The 22,592-nt window shown below is 43.9% G+C and overlaps 1 protein-coding gene across 5 annotated transcripts in view; it reads right to left on the reverse strand.

The window, feature by feature from the left end:
• Positions 1 to 22,592, reverse strand: part of STARD13 (StAR related lipid transfer domain containing 13) — a 536,983-nt gene that overhangs the window by 148,584 nt on the left and 365,807 nt on the right. The window contains exon 1 of one of the 5 annotated variants that reach the window (XM_073662521.1): positions 18,892 to 19,068. The exons of the other annotated variants lie outside the window; for them this stretch is intronic. Coding sequence (XP_073518622.1) covers positions 18,892 to 18,925 — 34 coding nt within the window. The 5' untranslated portion in view covers positions 18,926 to 19,068. Of the gene's footprint in view, positions 1 to 18,891; positions 19,069 to 22,592 lie in introns of those variants that run through there. 5 annotated transcript variants of the gene reach the window in all.

Here is a 22,592-nt window from a genome sequence, read left to right on the forward strand (position 1 = left end):
CTCTGGCACTGGACTGCTTGACCGTGTGCATGGCATTATGAAGTCTGAAGACTACCAACAAATTTTGCAGCATAATGTAGGGCCCAGTGTGAGAAAGCTGGGTCTCCCTCAGAGGTCATGGGTCTTCCAGTAAGACAATGACCCAAAACACACTTCCAAAAGCACTATAAAATGGATTGAGAGAAAGCACTGGAGACTTCTAAGGTGGCCAGCAATGAGTCCAGACCTGAATCCCATAGAACACCTGTGGAGAGATCTCAAAATGGCAGTTTGGAGAAGGCACCCTTCAAATATCAGGGACCTGGAGCAGTTTGCCAAAGAAGAATGGTCTACAATTCCAGCAGAGCATTGTAAGAAACTCATTGATGGTTACCGGAAGCGGTTGTTCGCAGTTATTTTGGCTAAAGGTTGTGCAACCAAGTATTAGGCTGAGGGTGCCAATACTTTTGTCTGGCCCATTTTTGGAGTTTTGTGTGAAATGATCAATGATTTGATTTTTGCTTCATTCTCTTTTGAGTTTTTTCCTTGCAAGCAAATTAAATGAAGATAATAAGACCAAAGAATTTGTGATTGCAATAATTTTCAGGAAGAAACTGAGTATTATCTGACAGAATTGCAGGGGTGCCAATACTTTTGGCCACCACTGTAGGCAACAGAAAAATTAAACCGAGAAAAAAAAAGTGCCCACCTAGCTTGACGGGCATTCAAGCGCTTGGCAGCATCCAGATAGATCAAATTCTTATGATCTGTGAAAACCTGAATAGGAAATCTAGCGCCTTCCAAAAAATGACGCCAATGTTCAAACGCAAGTTTAATAGCCAGCAACTTCCGATTTCCAACATCATAACTCAGTTCGGTTTCCGAATTTTTTTTCGAAAAGAAGGCACAAGGATGTACTCCACCCTTGTTCTCCTGAGACAAAACTGATCCGACCCCCACCGATGAAGCATCGACCTCGACCAAAAAAGGCTTGGTCTCATCAGGTCATCAGGCTGCATAAGGATAGGGGCAGAACTGAACCTCTCTTTGAGATACTCAAACGCTTCAATGGCCTCAGTAGTCCACTGGGCCGTATTCGCGCCTTTCCTGGTGAGATCGGTTAGAGGTTTAACAATTACAGAAAAATTCTTAATGAAGTTCCTGTAATAATTGGCAAAACCGAAAAATCTCTGTATAGATTTCAAACCAATAGGCCTAGGCCATTCCGGCACAGCCTGAACCTTCACAGTGTCCATCTCAAAGCCATCGCTGGAGACAATGTAGCCCAAAAAACTAATTTTCTGCACAGCGAACTCACATTTCTCCAGCTTAGCAAAGAGTGAATTATCACTCAATAACTGCAAAACTTCACGTACACTCTGCCAATGGGACTCTAGATCTGGTGAATAAATCAAAATGTCATCCAAATACACAACGAGATTCTTACCAATCAAAGGTCTCAGGATGTCATTAATAAGGTTCTGAAAAAATGCAGGTGCATTGGTAAGACCAAAAGGCATCATCATATTCTCAAAATGACCTACCGGAGTGTTAAAAGCAGTTTTCCATTCATCACCCTCCTTCACTCATAACAAATTGTATGCCCCCGGGAGATCAGTTTTGGAGAACCACTTGGCTCCCACTAACTGGTTAAACAAGTCAGGAATTAACGGCAATGGGTAGGAATTGCGTACGGTAATCCTATTAATTTCACGAAAATCCAGACATGGACGTAAACCGCCGTCCTTTTTTTAACAAAGAAAAATCCAACTGCCACAGGCGACTTAGAAGGTCTAATGTGACCAGCAGCCAGGCTAGTCTGTATGTACTCCTCCAAGGCCTTTCTTTCAGGGATAGTCAGATTAAACAAGCGACTCTTGGGAAGAGTAGCACCCGGAACAAACTCAATGGCGCAATCATAATCCCTATGAGGAGGTAAAACTTGCGACTCCTCCTCCAAAAAAACCCTCCAAAAATCTTGAATAGGTACCAGTAATTCCCCTTTTTCCACAGCCGTAATGCGACCATTACAACATTTATCATAGCACTTCGGACTCCAAGACTTAATCACATTAGTAGACCAGTCCAACAAAGGATTGTGCAGTTTTAACCAAGGCAATCCTAGAACAACTGGAGAGGGTAAATTATCTAAAACAACCAAGTCCAAAATTTCTTGGTGAACTCCATTGATAGTAAGGGGAAATGCAGCAGTCTTGTGAGTAATACATTTCAAAGGAGTGTTATCAATTGCAACCACAGAAATAGGTGATGACAAAGGTTTGGATTTCAATTTAAGGTTTTCCAAAAACCCTTTATCAATCACATTAAGTGTTGAACCACAATCCACAAATACCTGAAATTCAATCAAATCTCCCTGCAAAGTAGTACTCCCAGAAAGAAATACTCCTGCAGAGCGTAAACAAGCTATACGGGCATAACTGACCTTTTTTTTTTCTTTACTTAAACGACGCTCACAATACTTAATCAAATGGTCAGCTTTACCACAATAAAGACACAATCCCTCGGTAAACCTCCGGTCTCTTTCCTGAGAGCGGAGCGACATCCCCCCAACCTCCATCGGTTCTCCGCCGTCAGAGCAGATTTTCTGGGGACTAGGAACTGACATTACAGGAGTCTTTACCTCATTGAGCCTGCACCTCAGTCTCCTGTCTATACGAACAGCTAACTGCATAGCATCCTGCAGAGTCTCGGGTGCAGGGATTGCAATTAGCAAATCCTTAACCCTTTCACTCAGACCAGCAAGAAATAAACATCTCAGCGCAGGATCATTCCACTTAACTTCTGTAGCCCATCTCCTGAAGTATGTGCAATCATTTTCAACATCATCTGACCCCTGATTCAAACGCCTGAGTTCTGATTCAGCAGATGAGATTCAATCAGGATCGTCATATAATAGCCCCATAGCAGAAAATAATTTTTCAACAGACCTTAAATACGGATCATTAGGTTGGAGAGAAAAACCCCACCCCTGTGGTTCATTGCGCAAAAGTGACATAATAAAACCAATGCGCTGTGATTCATTCCCAGAGGACCTTGGTCTCAAACGAAAATATAACAAACAAGCATTTTTAAAGGAAAAAAAATCTTGCTGTTTACCATAAAAAACATCAGGCAGTCCTACCTTGGGTTCGACAAAATGCGCTCCAGAACAGCTACTCACGTGTTGCTGAAGATAGGCCACCTCCAGAGACAATCCCTGCAGGCGTTGAGCCAAATCCTAGACGGAAACCATACTGATCCTCGAATTTCTTTCATTTTAGTTTTTGGGGCTGGACTTACTGTTATGATCTGCAACATGTACTAAGGAAAGATAGGGGAAAGCTGTCCCTACAGTAAGACTAAGCTGAATCCCTACGATGTAGCGGGCTGACTGTTCCTAGTGAACAGACCCGCCTTAGCCCTCGGCTAGTCTGAACGAAGACCTATAGAATTAAGGGAAGGGTCCCTAGAAGAACTAAGGACAGGGACAAAAATGGGACACCTCCTAAACAGAGAAGTTGTTGCAGAACAAACTGACAACAATGTACTAGAGGTCCCAGAGGACCAAGCGAACTTGACAGAGAAAGGCACCGAAGCACCAGAATAGAGAAACAGTCAAACACTGAAGTCCAGCACAGCCATAAGGGCGGAGCTGGAATATAAAGGCAGATGGTCACGTGACCGCAAAACACAAGATGGAAAAAACAAACAGGAGGGTTCTAACACATACCTGATAATCATCTTGCCAATTTTAAGTGAATTATAAAGCAAAGCTTTTGTCTTCAGTCCATGGGTTGTATATTGTTATTCTCTACTGAAGGCCATATGATAATACAGATATCATTATTGGGCCATGTTATAATCTTTGTGCTGAATTCTTTTGGAATAATTTGCTCATCTTTTTACAGTTACTTGCAGATTGCTAAATGTATTATTTCTTCTTTTCACTGCATTGTGGTGATAGACTAGTCTATCGTTTTACTATATTAAGATGCATACAGTATATACGGTATGCTGTTTTAGGAGATCATTTACAGTTTTATATGCGCAAGTATTAACAAGAAAATCATCCTAATCTCAGAAAACCCCTTAAAGAAGCCCTCCTCCTCCTCCCATCAATGTTTATATCCTCTGAATATATTGCAGTCATCATATCATACAGCACTGTGTACTTACAATTGCTCATTTTCTCTTCTACCCAGTTAATTCTTTTCTTTTCCATTAGGTCTATGACATCACGTGATTAAAAGCAGACTACTAGCTGAATCTTTCTAAACTATATGTAGAAACAGGAAGTCTTTTTCCCTGCACGAGTCATCATTAGAACTACAATTTGATATCACAGCAAAGTCCCTGGCAGCCCAGCCCCACCTCCTCTCCAGAAGCACCGATCAACTTGTATATAATTGATCAGCAATTGTTAAAAGGGTTGTCCACTACTCAGACAACCCCTTCTCAATCCCTGTTTCCCTCCTTAAATAATAACACCTATACTCACCTCCGGTGCTGGCGCTGTTCCAGCAGTGTCGGCGCTGTTCCAGTAGTGTCGCCACTGGCTCTCCCTGGGATCGCTTTACATAACAATGTCACGTGATCCCAGGGAAAGCCAGTGCCGACACTGCTGAATAGCCAGCACGGGAGGTAAGTATAGGCTTTTTATTTTATTGGGGCCAAGAGTGGGCTATGAGAAGGGGTTGCCCTAGTAGTGGACAACTTCTTTAACTGGGTAGAAGGGCAAAATGAGCAATTGTAAGTACACTGTGTTATGTAATAAGAGGATAAAAACTTTGATGGGAAGAGTGCTTCTTTCAATGCAGATTTTACAAAAACATGCACATATCCTGCCTTAAAAGTATGATTGGCTTCTTAGTGACCAGAACAACGCTAAATGAAATAATGTACTCGCTAGCAGTGAGAAAAAGCAATTATTGTGGGTGATGTTACACTCCCAGAAATGGAGATATTTATCTGTCACCAGTGAATCCTGTATAAAAAAATTGGTAGATAGCATTTGTCTTCCGAAGTGGATCACATTTACTAATAATTTAAAAACTTATACTATACAGCAGAGGTGGGGAATCTTTTTTCTGCCAAGGGCCATTTGGATATTTATACCATCCTTCGGGGGCCGCACAAGTTGTGAGACAACTCCGCCCTCAAAGTCCGTCCTGACGCTGGCACTGGTGTCAGGACGTAATCTTTTGTTGCATGCACCTCAGCATTCAGTAGTGAACACTGCGTGCAAGAAGAAATTAATGGGCCGGTGGCCGTCAAAATACAGTTTCCGGCCCAAGCACTGCGGTCCCCAGGAATCTGCCCGGGGGCCAGAGAAAAGTTCATCAAGGGCAGTAAATGACCCTCGGCCTGAGGTTCCCCACCCCTGCTGTACAGACTTAAAATGCACACATTTATCACAGTGGATATATCTGGATAATAAATGCGGTGCATCTTTACAAGCTTTTGTCTAACTTTGCTACATCTCTTGGTTGGCTTCTAAAATGTGGCTGCAATATAGGCACATATTGTTGCCCCTCTTCTTGTAAAGTTATGCCCCTTTTAAGGAGCCTCAAACATGACATATAGACAGATAATAAATAGGTCTAACCAGATGCACCAATTAGTGCCAGAATTTGGTGCAGATTCCATTAAATTTGAGCCGCACTTAGAATAATAAGTCTGCCCTAATATGTGCTTGAGAATGTGGTTAGTTTGTCTTTAAGAAGCATACGGAAGTCAATTCTGGGAATTTCTGTAACTTGGGCTGTTGAGGTGTATGTGTAGGTTATATGGGAGGTTAGGTATTTATTTTATCTCAGTGAAGCGCTTCGTGAAGCATCAATATGTCACGCTTCCATTCCTGTGCAATATCAGACTGGGCCTCCAACCCAAACAGACGATTACAATATATGATAATAGGGGTCGGGGAACTGGAGTGAAGGTGCTAGAGGGGGGAGGTTTTGGAATATCAGTAGTTATTGTGCATTTTAAGGCCTAACAAACAGGTTTACATTGCAATAATAAAGAGTATTTTACAACCAGTAGATCCTAAAAACACACTCTGAAAACCCTAAAAAAAAAATCTACATAATTAAGTTATCCATAGTCAAGATAGAATCATAGAATCATAGAATCGTAGAGTTGGAAGGGACCTCCTGGGTCATCTGGTCCAACCCCCTGCTCAAAGCAGGATTCACTAAATCATCTCATGTCTGTCCAGCCTCTGTTTGAAGACTTCCATTGAAGGGGAACTCACCACCTCTCGTGGCAGCCTGTTCCACTCATTAATCACCCTAACTGTCAAAAAGTTTTTTCTAATATCTAATCTGTGTCTCCTCCCATTTAGTTTCATCCCATTGCTTCTAGTCTTTCCTTGTGAAAATGAGAATAAAGATGATCCTTCTACAGTGTGACAGCCCTTGACATATTTGTAGACAGCTATTAAGTCTCCTCTCAGTCTTCTTTTTTTGCAAGCTAAACATTCCCAAATCCTCATAGGACATGGTTTGCAGACCAGTCACCATTCTGGTCGCTCTTCTCTGAACTTGCTCCAGTTTGTCGATGTCTTTTTTAAAATGTGGTGCCCAAAACTGTACACAGTATTCCAGATGAGGTCTGACCAAAGAGGAGTAAAGACCGATAATGACTTCACGTGATCTAGACTGTATGCTTCTGTTAATACATCCCAGAATTGTATTTGCCTTTTTTGCTGCTGCATCACACTGTTGACTCATGTTCAGTCTATGATCTATTAGTATACCTAAGTCTTTTTCACATGTACTGTTGCTTAGCTCTATTCCTCCCATTCTGTATATGCTTTTTTCATTTTTATTGCCCAGATGTAGTACTTTGCATTTTTCCCTGTTAAAAAACATTCTGTTGGTTGCTGCCCACTGCTCCAGTTTATTTAGGTCTTTTTCCAAGATTTCCCAACCCACATTATATAAATTTTTGCCAAAGTAGACTTTTTGAAATAACCACACATTATAACAAGTAGTACATTACATTACATAAAATAAAACATTATATAATATATATATATATATATATATATATATATATATATATATATATATATATATAGTTTGGGGTGAGCTGGACCGCAGAGTGAAGGCACAAGGGCCAACAAGTGCTAAGCATCTCTGGGAACTCCTTCAAGATTGTTGGAAGACCATTTGCGGTGACTACCTCTTGAAGCTCATCAAGAGAATGCCAAGAGTGTGCAAAGCAGTCATCAAAGCAAAAGGTGGCTACTTTGAAGAACCTAGAATATAAGACATATTTTCAGTTGTTTCACACTTTTTGTTAAGTATATAATTCCACATGTGTTAATTCATAGTTTTGATGCCTTCAGTGTGAATGTACAATTTTCATAGTCATGAAAATACAGAAAAATCTTTAAATGAGAAGGTGTGTCCAAACTTTTGGTCTGTACTGTATATATAGATAAAAAACCACCTGCCCATGAATACGAGGACCGTTATCTTTCCTTGGGTTTTGCTAACCGTATTTAAAGATAAGCTTTACAGTAGACACATGCACAATAGGAAACAGACTGGAGATGTTCATTGGCGGAGAGAGTGTTGAGGTCTTTTTGCAGGGAGGGGAGGAGGTGAGCTGCGACATCAACTATTGTAAATGGTGGATCTTCTGTTGTGGGTATTATTTATCATTGTAATCAAGTCTATAATGGTAATGGGATGACTAACAGACCCATACACATTGGGCCAAAGATGGCCGAACCAGCTGATATCGCTGATGGGGCTCACTCACACCAGTGTATGCATCAGACAAGTGCTAGCTAATGTTTCAACGGACAGCACTCGGACCAATGTTACTGAATGGGGCAGTGCTGAAGCCCGATTTTTTTCACTGACAGATCTGTCAGTGAAAAAAATTATAGCATGCTGCAATTTCACTTTGAAATCAGAAGCCACTCACCCATTCAAGTTTATGGGTGCATGGAAATCATTGGACTGCACTCTGATGACATCTGAGTGCAGTCCAATTTCCAGGGTTTGACAGAATGGAGAAGATTAAGAATTTTTTTCTCCATCTTCTCCTCATTCGAGAGAATTGGATCACACTCATGATCAAACTGTCATTAGCATAGATCGACCCGATTCTCTTGGATGTGACCCTGGCCATAGACAGATGATGTTGGGGGAGATAAGGGTCGGGCAGTCTGAATTTTTAGACCCAAGCCTTTTTTTTAATTCAGTAGATAAGCCACTGACAGTCATTTGGCAGCTCATGTGTATGGGGGAGTTAAGAGAACTTTTCAAAAAAATGCTATTATTTTTCCTTTACATTCAATAAACTAGAGTACACAATAATGGTATCAATTCACAGAGTGCACATCGATATAACGCAAATACAGTACTTGCTAGATAGATATAGTCCCATAAGCGAGTCCTTAGATATAATAATAATCCATGAGAAAACACTCACAAACTGCATTGACAAAAAGAGCATCATGGAGACGTCGTATTAGGAAATTGGCCTGTAGATCTCTACTATTGAGACGTTTCAGGGTAGACCCCTTTTTCAAGCTCCTATTGGACAGTCCTAAAAAGATCTACATCTAGCAAGCATTTGCATTATATAGATTGCTACTATTATTGTCTACTCTATTTTATTGAATGTAAAGGAAAAATAATAGCGATTTTATGAAAAGCATTCTCTGGGTCTGTGCCTTTTCCGTGCGTTTTTTTGGATAAGTGCATGGCCAAGTTTACAGAGGGAATCAAGTATTAGGCAACCCCTGATCAATAAAGACAGTGATAAATTTATATTTTGTACAAGAATTTATGCATTCTTTCTTTAATCCGTGGGTTACTCCAGATTTGGGATAGTGAATTTTTGAAGATAATCTGCAGCCGAATCTTGGATTTGTGTTGTGGATTGACAAGCAGATCTGCACCCGGATTAGCTCCTTTGTGATTTTTTTGACCTAATCCACAGCTTTTCATCTCAGATGAGCAAATAATATTCACAAAGTCGATTTTAAAATCCTCTACAAAAAAAAAAAAATGAGGTCACAACTAGAGATGAGCGTTGTTCTACTCGAACTGTTCGCCAATCTCAAATTCGAGCTGTTTTGGGCGGTGTTCGAGCCGGTCGGCGAACACGAACAATTTGAGAAAAATTCGGCTGTTCGGGGTTATGTTCGATAACTGTTCGTGCACCAAAATCATAACTGGATTTTTTCTCAGTAATGATGAAAATTAATGTTAATACGCAGTTTGAGTGTACAGCGGGGCGGGGGGAGGGGCAGGGGATGGATCTCTGCAGGAACAATGAAGATCTCCATTTTTTTTTCTCTTTCCCGCATTTGCAGTGGGGAGGTGCAATCTGTCAGCCTATCAGCAGCGCACACACGGAGCGAAGTGCTTTTTTTCACACAAGCAAGGGCATGTGTGATTGGCAGTGTATGTCACATGTCCTTGCCCTATAAGACCAAGCCATTTTCCCCGTCGCCACCATTTTCTCACTGCTGCAGCTGCGTGTTAGACGGCACCGCTGTTGCTGTGTGCGCTATACCTTGTTAATTTCAAGCCAATTTTCGCACAAATATACAGATAGCTTGGGAGTAGGGAATAGTTGTGATTGCAGTCCTTTTAAGGACTAGGTTACAGCATTTCCTACGACTTTTATCAGGCAGGTCTGTGCTCTTAAATAGATAGATTGTGGGAGTAAAGACTAATTGTAATTGGAGTCCTTTTCAGGACTAGGTTACATCAGTTCCTATCAGTTTTTGCCAGGCAGGTCTGTGCCAGTGCTGTGCAAGTTTTTTTCACAGCATTTGGCTGAATCTAGCAAAGCTAATCCTTTTTGGCCTATTGCAGAGTGTGTTAGTCAGTGGAGTAGCCTATCTGTGTTGCAAGATATACCACCTGTGTATAGAATACCAATTTTTTTACTGCACCTAGTGAAGTAAAATCTTTTGGGCATAGCATCATTCTATTAGTCCATCTATACTGACCTCCATCAGGTTGCAAACTGAATATAATTTTTTTCTGCATCTAGCTCTGAAAAAATATTTGGGCTTCTAGCGGTGTGTGGGACTTGGTCTATTAGTCCATCTATACTGACCTCCATCAGGTTGCAAATTAAAAATAATTTTTTTCTGCATCTAGCTCTGAAAAAATATTTGGGCTTCTAGCAGTGTGTGGGACTTGGTCTATTAGTCCATCTATACTGACCTCCATCAGGTTGCAAATTAAAAATAATTTTTTTCTTCATTTATCTCTGAAAAAATATTTGGGCTTCTAGCGGCGTGTGGGACTTGTTCTATTAGTCCATCTATACTGACCTCCATCAGGTTGCAAATTAAAAATAATTTTTTTCTGCATCTAGCTCTGAAAAAATATTTGGGCTTCTAGCAGTGTGTGGGACTTGGTCTATTAGTCCATCTATACTGACCTCCATCAGGTTGCAAATTGAATAAAAAAAATTTCTGCATCTAGCTCTGAAAAAATATTTGGGCTTCTAGCGGTGTGTGGGACTTGGTCTATTAGTCCATCTATACTGACCTCCATCAGGTTGCAAATTAAAAATAATTTTTTTATGCATCTAGCTCTGAAAAAATATTTGGGCTTCTAGCAGTGTGTGGGACTTGGTCTATTAGTCCATCTATACTGACCTCCATCAGGTTGCAAATTGAATAAAAAAATTTTCTGCATCTAGCTCTGAAAAAATATTTGGGCTTCTAGCGGTGTGTGGGACTTGGTCTATTAGTCCATCTATACTGACCTCCATCAGGTTGCAAATTAAAAATAATTTTTTTCTGCATCTAGCTCTGAAAAAATATTTGGGCTTCTAGCAGTGTGTGGGACTTGGTCTATTAGTCCATCTATACTGACCTCCATCAGGTTGCAAATTAAAAATAATTTTTTTCTGCATCTAGCTCTGAAAAAATATTTGGGCTTCTAGCAGTGTGTGGGACTTGGTCTATTAGTCCATCTATACTGACCTCCATCAGGTTGCAAATTAAAAATAATTTTTTTCTTCATTTATCTCTGAAAAAATATTTGGGCTTCTAGCAGCGTGTGGGACTTGTTCTATTAGTCCATCTATACTGACCTCCATCAGGTTGCAAATTAAAAATAATTTTTTTCTGCATCTAGCTCTGAAAAAATATTTGGGCTTCTAGCAGTGTGTGGGACTTGGTCTATTAGTCCATCTATACTGACCTCCATCAGGTTGCAAATTAAAAATAATTTTTTTCTGCATCTAGCTCTGAAAAAATATTTGGGCTTCTAGCAGTGTGTGGGACTTGGTCTATTAGTCCATCTATACTGACCTCCATCAGGTTGCAAACTGAATAAAAAAAATTTCTGCATCTAGCTCTGAAAAAATATTTGGGCTTCTAGCGGTGTGTGGGACTTGGTCTATTAGTCCATCTATACTGACCTCCATCAGGTTGCAAATTAAAAATAATTTTTTTCTGCATCTAGCTCTGAAAAAATATTTGGGCTTCTAGCAGTGTGTGGGACTTGGTCTATTAGTCCATCTATACTGACCTCCATCAGGTTGCAAATTGAATAAAAAAATTTTCTGCATCTAGCTCTGAAAAAATATTTGGGCTTCTAGCGGTGTGTGGGACTTGGTCTATTAGTCCATCTATACTGACCTCCATCAGGTTGCAAATTAAAAATAATTTTTTTCTGCATCTAGCTCTGAAAAAATATTTGGGCTTCTAGCAGTGTGTGGGACTTGGTCTATTAGTCCATCTATACTGACCTCCATCAGGTTGCAAATTGAATAAAAAAATTTTCTGCATCTAGCTCTGAAAAAATATTTGGGCTTCTAGCGGTGTGTGGGACTTGGTCTATTAGTCCATCTATACTGACCTCCATCAGGTTGCAAATTAAAAATAATTTTTTTCTGCATCTAGCTCTGAAAAAATATTTGGGCTTCTAGCAGTGTGTGGGACTTGGTCTATTAGTCCATCTATACTGACCTCCATCAGGTTGCAAATTGAATAAAAAAAATTTCTGCATCTAGCTCTGAAAAAATATTTGGGCTTCTAGCGGTGTGTGGGACTTGGTCTATTAGTCCATCTATACTGACCTCCATCAGGTTGCAAATTAAAAATAATTTTTTTCTGCATCTAGCTCTGAAAAAATATTTGGGCTTCTAGCAGTGTGTGGGACTTGGTCTATTAGTCCATCTATACTGACCTCCATCAGGTTGCAAATTAAAAATAATTTTTTTCTGCATCTAGCTCTGAAAAAATATTTGGGCTTCTAGCAGTGTGTGGGACTTGGTCTATTAGTCCATCTATACTGACCTCCATCAGGTTGCAAATTAAAAATAATTTTTTTCTGCATCTACCTCTGAAAAAATATTTGGGCTTCTAGCAGTGTGTGGGACTTGGTCTATTAGTCCATCTATACTGACCTCCATCAGGTTGCAAATTAAAAATAATTTTTTTCTGCATCTAACCCAGCCAATAGTTTTGGCCTAATACCACAGTTTGGCCACTCAGCTCTGCTCGGTTACCATCCATTGTTTTTTTGTGCAAACAACTCCAGAGTTGTGAATTAGTTAACCACCAAAATGAGTGGAAAAAGGCCTGCTGCTGGTGGAAAGGGGAATAGGCGTGTTGGGAAGGGGAAAAAAGGTTGTGTCCGTGGGGTAGGTGCAGAAGAAAGACCATCTTCCAGCCAAACTAAAATGTCTACTTCTTTTAGCGGACAATGTGATAAGATCCCTTTCTTACGGCCACGCCAATCGCTACAAATTCCAGATGAGGCACAAAAACAGCAGGTGCTTCAACGGATATCAAGTGCTCCTTTAAGTGGGCTCTCCTCCACATCAACTTCAACATCACAAATACTCCAGTCCTCAAAGGTGTCACCCAAATCGCACTTGCTTCCTCACAGCTCCCAAATCTCCAGCTGCCCGTCTGAGTATGAGGTAGAACAGATGGTTGAGTCTGCAGAGCTGTTTACTCATACTATAGCCTGGGAATCAGAGGTCGACTCCAGCGCTTCTGTGAATCCAGACGAGGAAATGATCTGCACTGATGCCCAGAATCTTTATGAGTCGGATCCAGGACCAGACGCAGAAGGTTCTGACCATAATGTAGACCCTCATTCCCAAACTGTAACTCCTGTTGGTGGAGACAATGAGGAAGACGATGATAAGACTCAAATACCTGATTGGAGCGACAACTTTAGTTTTTTGTCAGGGCAGGAACAGGTTGGCTCTGAGGACGACGGGTGTGATAACGCACAGGGTGATGATGATGAGGTCGGAGATCCCACTTACTGTCAACCCACAGTCAGCCAAGAGATGAGGTCAGCAGAGGAGGTGGAGGAAGATGCTAGTGACGACGAGGTCAGGTTGCGCCTTCCTGGACAGAGACGTAGTACTGGAAGCACGTCAACAACTGCATCCTCAAACACAACTCTGCCTCTCACCACAAGTCGTGGTGGCTCTTCAGGTCGCATGGGTGCTAAGCCTTGCATAGCCTGGGCATTTTTTCAGATCGATAAAGATGACCCAACTCGTGTTATCTGTAACATTTGTCAGCAAAAGCTAAGTAGAGGCCAAAAAATACATAGTTTGAGTACTTCATGCATGAACCGGCACATGGACATGAAGCATAAGTTGCAGTGGGAAGCTCAGTGTGCTACAATGCGGTCTAGCCGGCCGGGCCAACCACCGTCTGCCATATCTTGTGCATCCGCGGCCTCTTCATCCTCTGTGACTGGGGGGACAGCAGTCACACCTGTTTTGGGGCGCAGACCTGCCACCTCTTTACCCGCAACAGCCAGCGTGATTGGCAGGTCATCATTTTCTTTGGAGGTGGTAACACCAGCTGGTCTTGAGCGCTGTCCGACATCGATAGCACCACCTTTGGATCAAGGCAACCTAACATGTCCGCCTGCATCTTCCTCACAGACCGGCAGTTTGCCGGGGACACCCTTATCAACCCCGTCTAAGCACAATAGCCAGCCCTCGGTCCCTCAGATGTGGACAAGTAAAAGACCATTTCCTCCTAGCCATGAGAAAGCTAAGAGGTTGAATTTCACCATCTGCAAGCTCTTGGCTACAGAAATGCTGCCTTTCCGCCTGGTGGACACAGAGGATTTTCGAGACCTTATGTCCGTCGCAGTGCCCCAGTACCAGATGCCCAGTCGGCACTACTTCTCAAAGAAAGGTGTGCCTGCGCTCCACCAGCATGTCGCACACAACATCACCGCTTCTTTGAGAAACTCTGTGTGTGACAGGGTGCATTTCACCACAGACACTTGGACGAGTAGGCATGGACAGGGGCGTTACATGTCGCTGACTGGGCACTGGGTAACTATGGTGACAGCAGGACAAGGGGCTGCTGTCCAAGTCTTGCCGTCCCCGCGAGTTGTGCGTCAATCCTCTTTATGTCATTTTTCCTCCACTGCTTCTGCCTCCTCAACCTCCTCTCGGTCTTCCACCTGCACCCAAAGCCTGTCTGGTCATGCCACAAGCTTTCTAACTGCGCAGAAGGGATCCTGCACACCTCCTTACTATGCTGGCAGTAGGGCTCAACGTCATCAGGCGGTTTTTACATTGAAATGTCTGGGAAATGTGAGTCACACAGCTGAGGAGTTGTGGTCAGCTCTGGAGAACCAATTTCATGAATGGTTGTCTCCACTGGACCTGAAACCAGGGAAGGCCGTGTGCGACAATGCTGCAAACCTGGGTGCGGCCCTTCGCCGGGGCAATGTCACACACGTGCCTTGTATGGCTCACGTGTTGAACCTGGTTGTCCAGCAATTTTTAGCCCACTATCCCAGACTAGATGGCCTTCTGCAGAGGGCACAGTCGCTGTGTGCTCACTTCCGCCGTTCGCATCCCGCAGCTCAGCGACTTACATCTCTACAGAAGTCGTTGGGCCTGCCACTTCACCGGCTAAAATGCGATGTGCCTACCCGGTGGAATTCAACTCTGCACATGTTGCAGCGACTGTGGCAGCACCGACAAGCCCTGGTGCAATACGTTCTGACGTATAGCCTGGGCCAACGAGATTCAGAGGTGGGGCAAATCACGCTGGAGGAGTGGTCTCAGATCAGGGACCTATGCACCCTTCTGCACAGTTTTGAAATGGCGATGAAGATGTTTAGTGCTGACGATGCCATTATCAGCATGACTATTCCGGTGATTTACATGCTGGAGCACATGTTAAACAGAATTCGGAGTCAGGTGGTGGCACAAGAGGAGGTGGAGGAAGTAGAGGAGGAGGAGTTGTATGCGGAAGGGCTAACATCTGCAAGGTCCAGACGGTCGGCAGCACCAGGGCGGCAGGCATGTGAGGGTGGGGGAGATGATTTTACCAGGGCGCATGGTAGCAGCCAAACTAGTGAGGAAGGTGCAGGAGCCCAGGAAGAAGTGGAGGACGAACTGATGGAAGACTCATCAGATGAGGGAGACCTTGATCACATTTCTGTTGTGCGAGGTTGGGGGGAGAGGACAGAGGAAGGAAGCATGATTGTTACCTCGCCACCAACACAACAGGGACTTGGTGCTCCTGGATGCGCAACACACATGAGTGCCTTCTTGCTGCACTACCTGCAACATGACCCTCGAATTGTGAGAATTAGAAATAATCCTGACTACTGGGTTGCCACACTGTTAGATCCCCGGTACAAAAGTAAATTTGCAGAAATTATTCCTGCCATAGAAAGGGATGCACGCATGCAGGAGTATCAGCAGAGACTGTTGCAGAATCTTACATGTGCTTTTCCACAAAATACCAGTGGTGCACGTAGTGAATCTCACAGTTCCAACTTGCCAACCGTGGTCTGTATGGAATTGTTCAATAAAGGGCCCAAAATTAAGATAACATAGATGGGAGAGGTCTCTATGAATAGGAATTCCTAAGTATTTGATACCCTGTGAGGGCCAGGCAAAGGGAAAGTTGGACTGGATGGAATCCTATATGGATTTAGGGAGGGAGACATCGAGGGCCTCAGACTTCGCTGCATTGATTTTAAAATTTTACCATGTAACAAAGTGATCTATTTCAGCCATAACAGCAGGGATGGATATATGTGATTGAGTGATATATACTAGGACATCATCAGCAAATAGAGAGCACTTGTACTCGGTGCCTCCCACCTCAATCCACCTAATATTGGGGTTATGGCGAATTGATGAGAGCAGGTGCTCCGTCACTAGGATGTATAAGAGAGGGGACAGAGGACATCCCTGCCTTGTCCCATTGGTGATTGTGAAAGGTGATGAAAATGTTCTGACGCACCCCCTGGGCCTTGGGACACCCGGAGCCGGACCCTTTTTGGTGGATGCTGGTGGTTGTAGTCTTCGTGGCGGCGATCCGGTTCCGTGGCTCAGGGCGGTCAAACCAGTGGCGGAACTATTTATGTGGTTTTGATGTTTAAATGTCCGACTACGCCACCCGTGGATTGCGGTCAGAGTAAACCGCCGCTACAGGGCAGACCGCTAAGGCTGGTGTTGTGGGTGCAGCAGAGCGTAGCATAACTCCCCACGGGAGGAGTATAGCCTCAGGGCAGTGTATGCGGAGGATGGGGGTGATGGTGCAGGGCAGCAGCAGTAACGACACGGAGTCAGTGATGCAGTTCAGGGCCTTTACTCACAGTTCTTATTATCCAGACCACGTCTGCAGGTAACGGCTGCCCACGTCGTACTGTGCTCACCAGGAGAGGGGCTCAGACAACTCCCAGATAACTTTGGAGCGCTTCACAGGACCCCCTTTGTGTGTCCTTTGTCTGGCCTTTCTTACCAACACTTCTGTCCGGCTGCCTCGGGCCTCCTCTTGGTAAACTTGGCGCCAGTTTCCCTGACCCTATGTGGTGCCTTCCTAGCGGGTGGAGCAAGGGGCTGCGCCACATAAAATGTCAGAGCCTCCGGTTTCTAGCTGAGGGTCGTTTCCTGCCTCCACTAGTTCGGGGACCGGTCTCCCCCTTTGGCCTGACCCCTCCACGCAGGTGGATTCGGGCGTGCGGTGGCGACTCGCCCGTCCGCACCCCTGGGATCCCTTCATTCCTCGTTCCTGGAGCCTTCTCCGCTCCTCTTCCTTCCTTCTCCCTCTTGCAGGCCTGGGCCTCTGTTACTAGGCCCGCCTCCGGAGCAGAGCTCATGCAGAGCCCCTGCTCCCTGCCACTTCTGCTCAGACTTCTCTGCACTGAACTAAGATGGTGCCCACCTTTTATACTCCCTTCTCAATGCACCCAGGAACTGCTTCCTCCCTGCTCCTGCACTGCAGGGTTCCCCTTCCTCAGTGTTCCCTCCCCCCACTCCAGCCAGGGACAGGGACTGTCGTGCCCATCTCAGGGGCATATTGGTCGCCCTGCCCCACGGCAATGTGGTGTAATGCATGCAGGTGTCGGGTCCTGATCCACACTCCATCCTTATCTGAGAGTGAGATATCACACCTCTGGGTGAGGTGCAATACGTCTGTAGCAACCGAGCCCTCGGTGCTACAGTTCCATTTATCTTCAGCCTAGGTGACGTATTGTGATACAGGGCCGTGATTTTGGCTATAAAAGGGTCCCCTAGACCCCTACCCCAAGCTTTTTAAGAGAATCATATATGGCGTGCCAGGAGACTCTATGGAATGCTTTCTCAGCATCCAACGAGAGTATCTACTTACAAATTTTTAACTGCATCTAGCCCAGGAAATACTTTGTGCCTAGTAGCAGTGTCTGCTAGTCAGCGGATTATCCCGGCTGTTAAGCAAGCTACACCACCTGTAGTTTGGACACTTAATTTTTTCAAAGGAAATGCTTCGGGACCACGGGATACTTAGTGAAGAGCATCAGGAGGCACCCCAAGGCATAGGGGCTGGGACTGGCACTAGGATGCCTTGCGGTGGACAGCCGAGCTCGATCCTTATAAAAGCTTTTTAACTGCAGCAGCTTTAGTGGACGCTACTGGAGCTGGAATTACGCGGCTGCTGGCATGAGACTTGCCCTCCAATAGATCCTTGTAAATGGATTTAAAGTGTATTCATTCAAATTAGAGGGACAATTTAAATTAAAAAGCTTAGAGCTGCCTCCACCACAGGGGGGCTCTCTCGACCCACCAGCGGACAGGCACCAGTATTGGGAGAGGGGGGCTGGCCGTCAGGGTTCACCGCGGCTCTGGCACAAACCCGGCGACACGGAGGTGGCACGGGCAGGAGCGGACTGGCCGTCTCGGCTTCTCACTTTTTGGATTTTAGAAGGGCATGACATGCCTATATCTGTGTCTCCCCCTCCTTTTACTCCTCCACCTCTTTTCTTTTCGCATGACTATATGTACTTGTCACTTTTCCATGTGTTAGTTGTGTCTTCTGAGCAGTTTGTCAGCTTTTGGACACCTTTGAAGGTGTTTTCTATGTGTTTCTATGTGTTTTTGTTTGCCTGCCATTGGTTTTAACGGTGTTCGAAGGTGTTCGACGAACAGTTCCACGAACTGTTCGGCGAACACACGGGTGTTCGACGAACCGAACCGAACTCGAACACTACGGGGGTGGCTCAACACTAGTCACAACATCTTCTAATAAATAATGTAAGCTAATGTCAGAACATGACACGTCATTAAATGTTACCCAAGTCTCCAAAGCAACAAGTTGACGGGATCAGATTACCCCGTACAATTGCTTAGAACAGGACGTGAAATGCAATCCAAGTTCTAAAATGAACGTACAATTGCCCGCAGCTACCTATTACTAGGAACACATGTGGAATCGCACACACAAGCCACAAACGAAGCCAAAATTACTGAATGAATCTAATGCGCTAAACATTGTCCCCTGACACTAATTACCAAGACGAGATGCGGAGGCTTTTACAATTAGACTGTAGAAAGTCATAGCAATGAATGAGTTAAAAGTTTGCAAATAAAAAATGCTAAATATATACCATAGATTAAGATAAAACCAGCATGTAATAGACTACTCACCACATAGGAAGCTCTCCGCTGCACAGAAAATCATGGTGAAACAACGTCTGAACTTTCTATCAACTTAAATCACAATGCCATGTTGTAGAGAAGGCAAAGTTTGTCATCCTGGCTTGTTGCTTCATTGCGCTCATCCAACAATAGTGGATGTATTGAGCTGTACAGTGCTCCTATTGACCTGCTATGAGCAGCACAACTGCACGTCCAGCCAATCAGCGGACACATCTTATGCAATGGCTTCTGTCTTCTGTGTTCAGTGAAATGACTTCTGTGTTCCCAGTGACTGCTTTGTAGGAGATTTAACATGCTACCGTTAGTAGAGATATTTATGAAAACTTTCACTATAGTTTCAGGCAGACAAGAAATGAAACAAAACCATAATAAAGCAAGAAAACAAAACCTAAACTTCACAGTCAGATATGGTTTTAGAGTTTCTTTCAAAGTGAACCTGACAGCTGATCCATGCTGCCCGAGCCATGAGCAACAATTACAGACACCGGCACTCTCACTTCAGCCAGGGGTGTTTTACACTGAAACGCTGCGATGTTTCAGAGAGTTATTATGCAAATTGTCTTTTCAGAGAGGAAGAGGACTCTAGTGTCACCTATTGGAAGTAGCAATCCTAAAAGCCAATATCGACCTTTTAAAGAGTCCTGCCACGTGACTAAGGATTTAAAGAAGTTGTGCACTGCTTTAGATTAATCCCTCAATGTATCCCCCCGGCGCCCCTAAGCCTTTTTGCAAATACCTTCCATTGCAGATAATGCCTGTGAGCGGCGCTATCGGTTGCCGCTCACATGCATCACGTGACCCTGCACTGACGTCACAACAAGTGAGGTATGACTCAGCGCTGGGGTCCCCACGGTGGCTGCTGGGTTGTGGGCGGGGTTACCCCACGCGTCACACCCAGCATCCACCGCGCGCTTTCCCAATGAATGGGGAGAGGCAGAGCGCGCGGTGGATGCTGGCTGTGACGCGGGGGAGAGTAGCCCCGCCCACAGCCTGGCATCCACCTGGAACCAGAAAGAAAAAGACCCCCGGCTGCTGCCAGCACTTGTCGTGACATCAGTGGATGTCAGAGCCGGCTGCAGCCGGGGGTCACATGATGCCCGTGAGCGGCCACCGATGGCGCCACTCACAGGCATTATCTGCAACATAAGGTATTTACAAAAAGGCTTAGGAGCCCCAGGGGGGATACATTGAGGGGGTAATCTAAAGTAGCGGACAACCCCTTTAAGCCAAACCAGAATCTCAATCTGCAGACACATGTTTTGGGGTGTTGCCTCTCCTCAGTGCAAAGCATAAGATCTGACTTGGAGGTGTGAGAAGCTTATGACCGGGAAAAAAGAGGCAACATTTCCTAAGTCATATGGCAATGCTCAGTAAAGGGTCTATATTGACTTTTAGGATTTCTACTTCCAACAGGTAGCGCTAGAGTTTAAGTCCTCTTCCTCTCTGAAGAAGCAATTTGTATATTTCATTTACCAGAGTACCATTGTATGGCTTATAAGCCTCCTTACACTGGCATGTCACTCTCCACAAGGAGATACATTACCCCTTAGGTTTTAGAGAAAAGCATGCATTTAAAAGCTGCCACTGAAATGACTCGTCCAAGAAGCCAGCGACGGCTTCATCAAGCCCACCTTAAGTGACAGGTCTATCTCTGTGTGTGTATACAGAGAGACGTCTCACTCAAGGGGAGCCAGATGGGGACCGGCCTCTTGGACCAGTCACCTGAACGGCATGATCAACTGGCTGAAATTATATAACCAGTGTCTGATACATGCTGCCAATGGTTTGGGCAGCATTTTTCAGCTGTCAGGTTCCTTTACATGTAGGATTATCATGCATTCAGCAGAATAAAGGATGGCACCACAGCAAATATCAAAATGGGGCCACCCAGGACTAAAAGGGTTGGAATTTGTTTCCTCCTCCAGAAAAACACACAGACATACACATAAACCGGCCTGGATCAAATTCCTGGATTTGGTAAGCTGTCCAGAAATATCAGCGGCTTGTCCCGATAGCAATTGTATCTGCATCCAGTTGAATATAATGCTGCAGCAAAGAAGTCCCAGAAAAAATCAGGCTCGGTACATAAGACTACAACACGCAGTCGTCATGCAAAAATGTAAAGCTGGTTTATTCCACACAAGTATCCATGTGAGGTTCTGACTCAAAGCCTAGCCTTTCCCTCTACACACCTGGAATAGAGGAGAGTCCTCCACAGCTTCTCACCACAGCAGAAACGAGAGCTTTACAATCAGACTTGGCCTCATTAAGGGCCCTCATAGACCTCATCAAGGCCCTATATCAGATTCATGGCGTACACGGACTTGCTCTTTGCTCTTCACAATTGTTGGTGCCACCATTTGCTGTCACAGTTATGAACACCATTAGATCCCTACAGAAGTAAGGAGATCTGGTAGTATAACACAATGTCTAAGGCAACATCAGAATAGTATACATCAGAATAGTATATACTAATGTTTCACAAACTATGAGGTGGGCTCATCTGTGGTTTTTGGTCATTCACAGCTGAGGAGGCAAATTTAACAAACTGAAAAGGCAGCAATCTCTAGCTCCTGCAACATAACATACTACTTTTGTGCTAATTTCAGTGGGTTCACGAGGCAAATTTTTAAGATAAAATAACGTTATTTTTATTTAAAGGGGTTGTCCAGTTGTCCACGACATGTAAAACATTTTTTTTAATGGGCCCAGAGGGGTTAAAAAAACAAGAACAAAAAAACAAAAACAAAACTCATCTACAAGACTGGTCCTCTGATCTTCTGACAACATCCCCTACCAGGCTTCTGAATTCTACTTCCATCAGGTTGACCACTGCAACCAATCAGTTGTTTCTTCTGCTGAGTCAGAATGTCAAGGCTGCAGCTGATCAGCCACTAATTGGCTGCAGAGGTCATGTGATGCCTACGCCGGAAGAGGAAAACCAGGAGCTTGTGTGGGGGAGACAAGCAGAAGAACCGAGGCCAACTTGGGCAGAGTAAAAAAGGATTTACCACTAGAGGACAACCCATTTTGGCATGGTGATGACCAATAGTGTGACAAAGTCAAAACCATGATCCCTTAAACATGTATTCCAATGTATAAAGAACTGAGACACTACAGATATTCTGCACAATATTACTGGATATGCTCCTCATACTGATGGAACTGCAGCAGGAATTCTGCTGATAGCTATAATCATGCATGATACATTTTTTCTCATATCTGGATACACTCAAACTGACCGTTGTAAAAATCACTTCTATACAAAGATTTTATCAGCATCTAAGACCATGTGTGACAAATGTAGAAATATATATGGTAAATTCTACTTAATGAAATCCAGATTATTTCCTTCCAATCATGTATTGATCACACTGTGAGATTGCGTGCTTTTAACCTATCCATCCAAGCCATGCTATACATTTGAAGGAGACCTGTCACTTGCCATAAATATGTGTTTTTTTCTTACCTGATGTAAATGCCGTTGTTCTCTTGAATCCTGAATTTTCTATTGTTCCCGCAGCTCTCCTTTCCTGAAACATGGCCACCTCTTCCTAACGCTTTTCTATGGGAACCTTCTTAAGGATCACGCCCTCTTAGCCATAAAGACTATATTTATAGACTATATTTATAGTCTTTATAGCTAAGAGGATGTGATCCTCAAGAAGGTTCCCATAGAAAAGTGTTGA

The sequence above is a fragment of the Phyllobates terribilis genome, unplaced genomic scaffold (genome assembly GCF_046119375.1).
Source record: "Phyllobates terribilis strain yellow unplaced genomic scaffold, ASM4611937v1 Scaffold_2__4_contigs__length_985480577, whole genome shotgun sequence".
Taxonomy (NCBI): Eukaryota; Metazoa; Chordata; class Amphibia; order Anura; family Dendrobatidae; genus Phyllobates; species Phyllobates terribilis.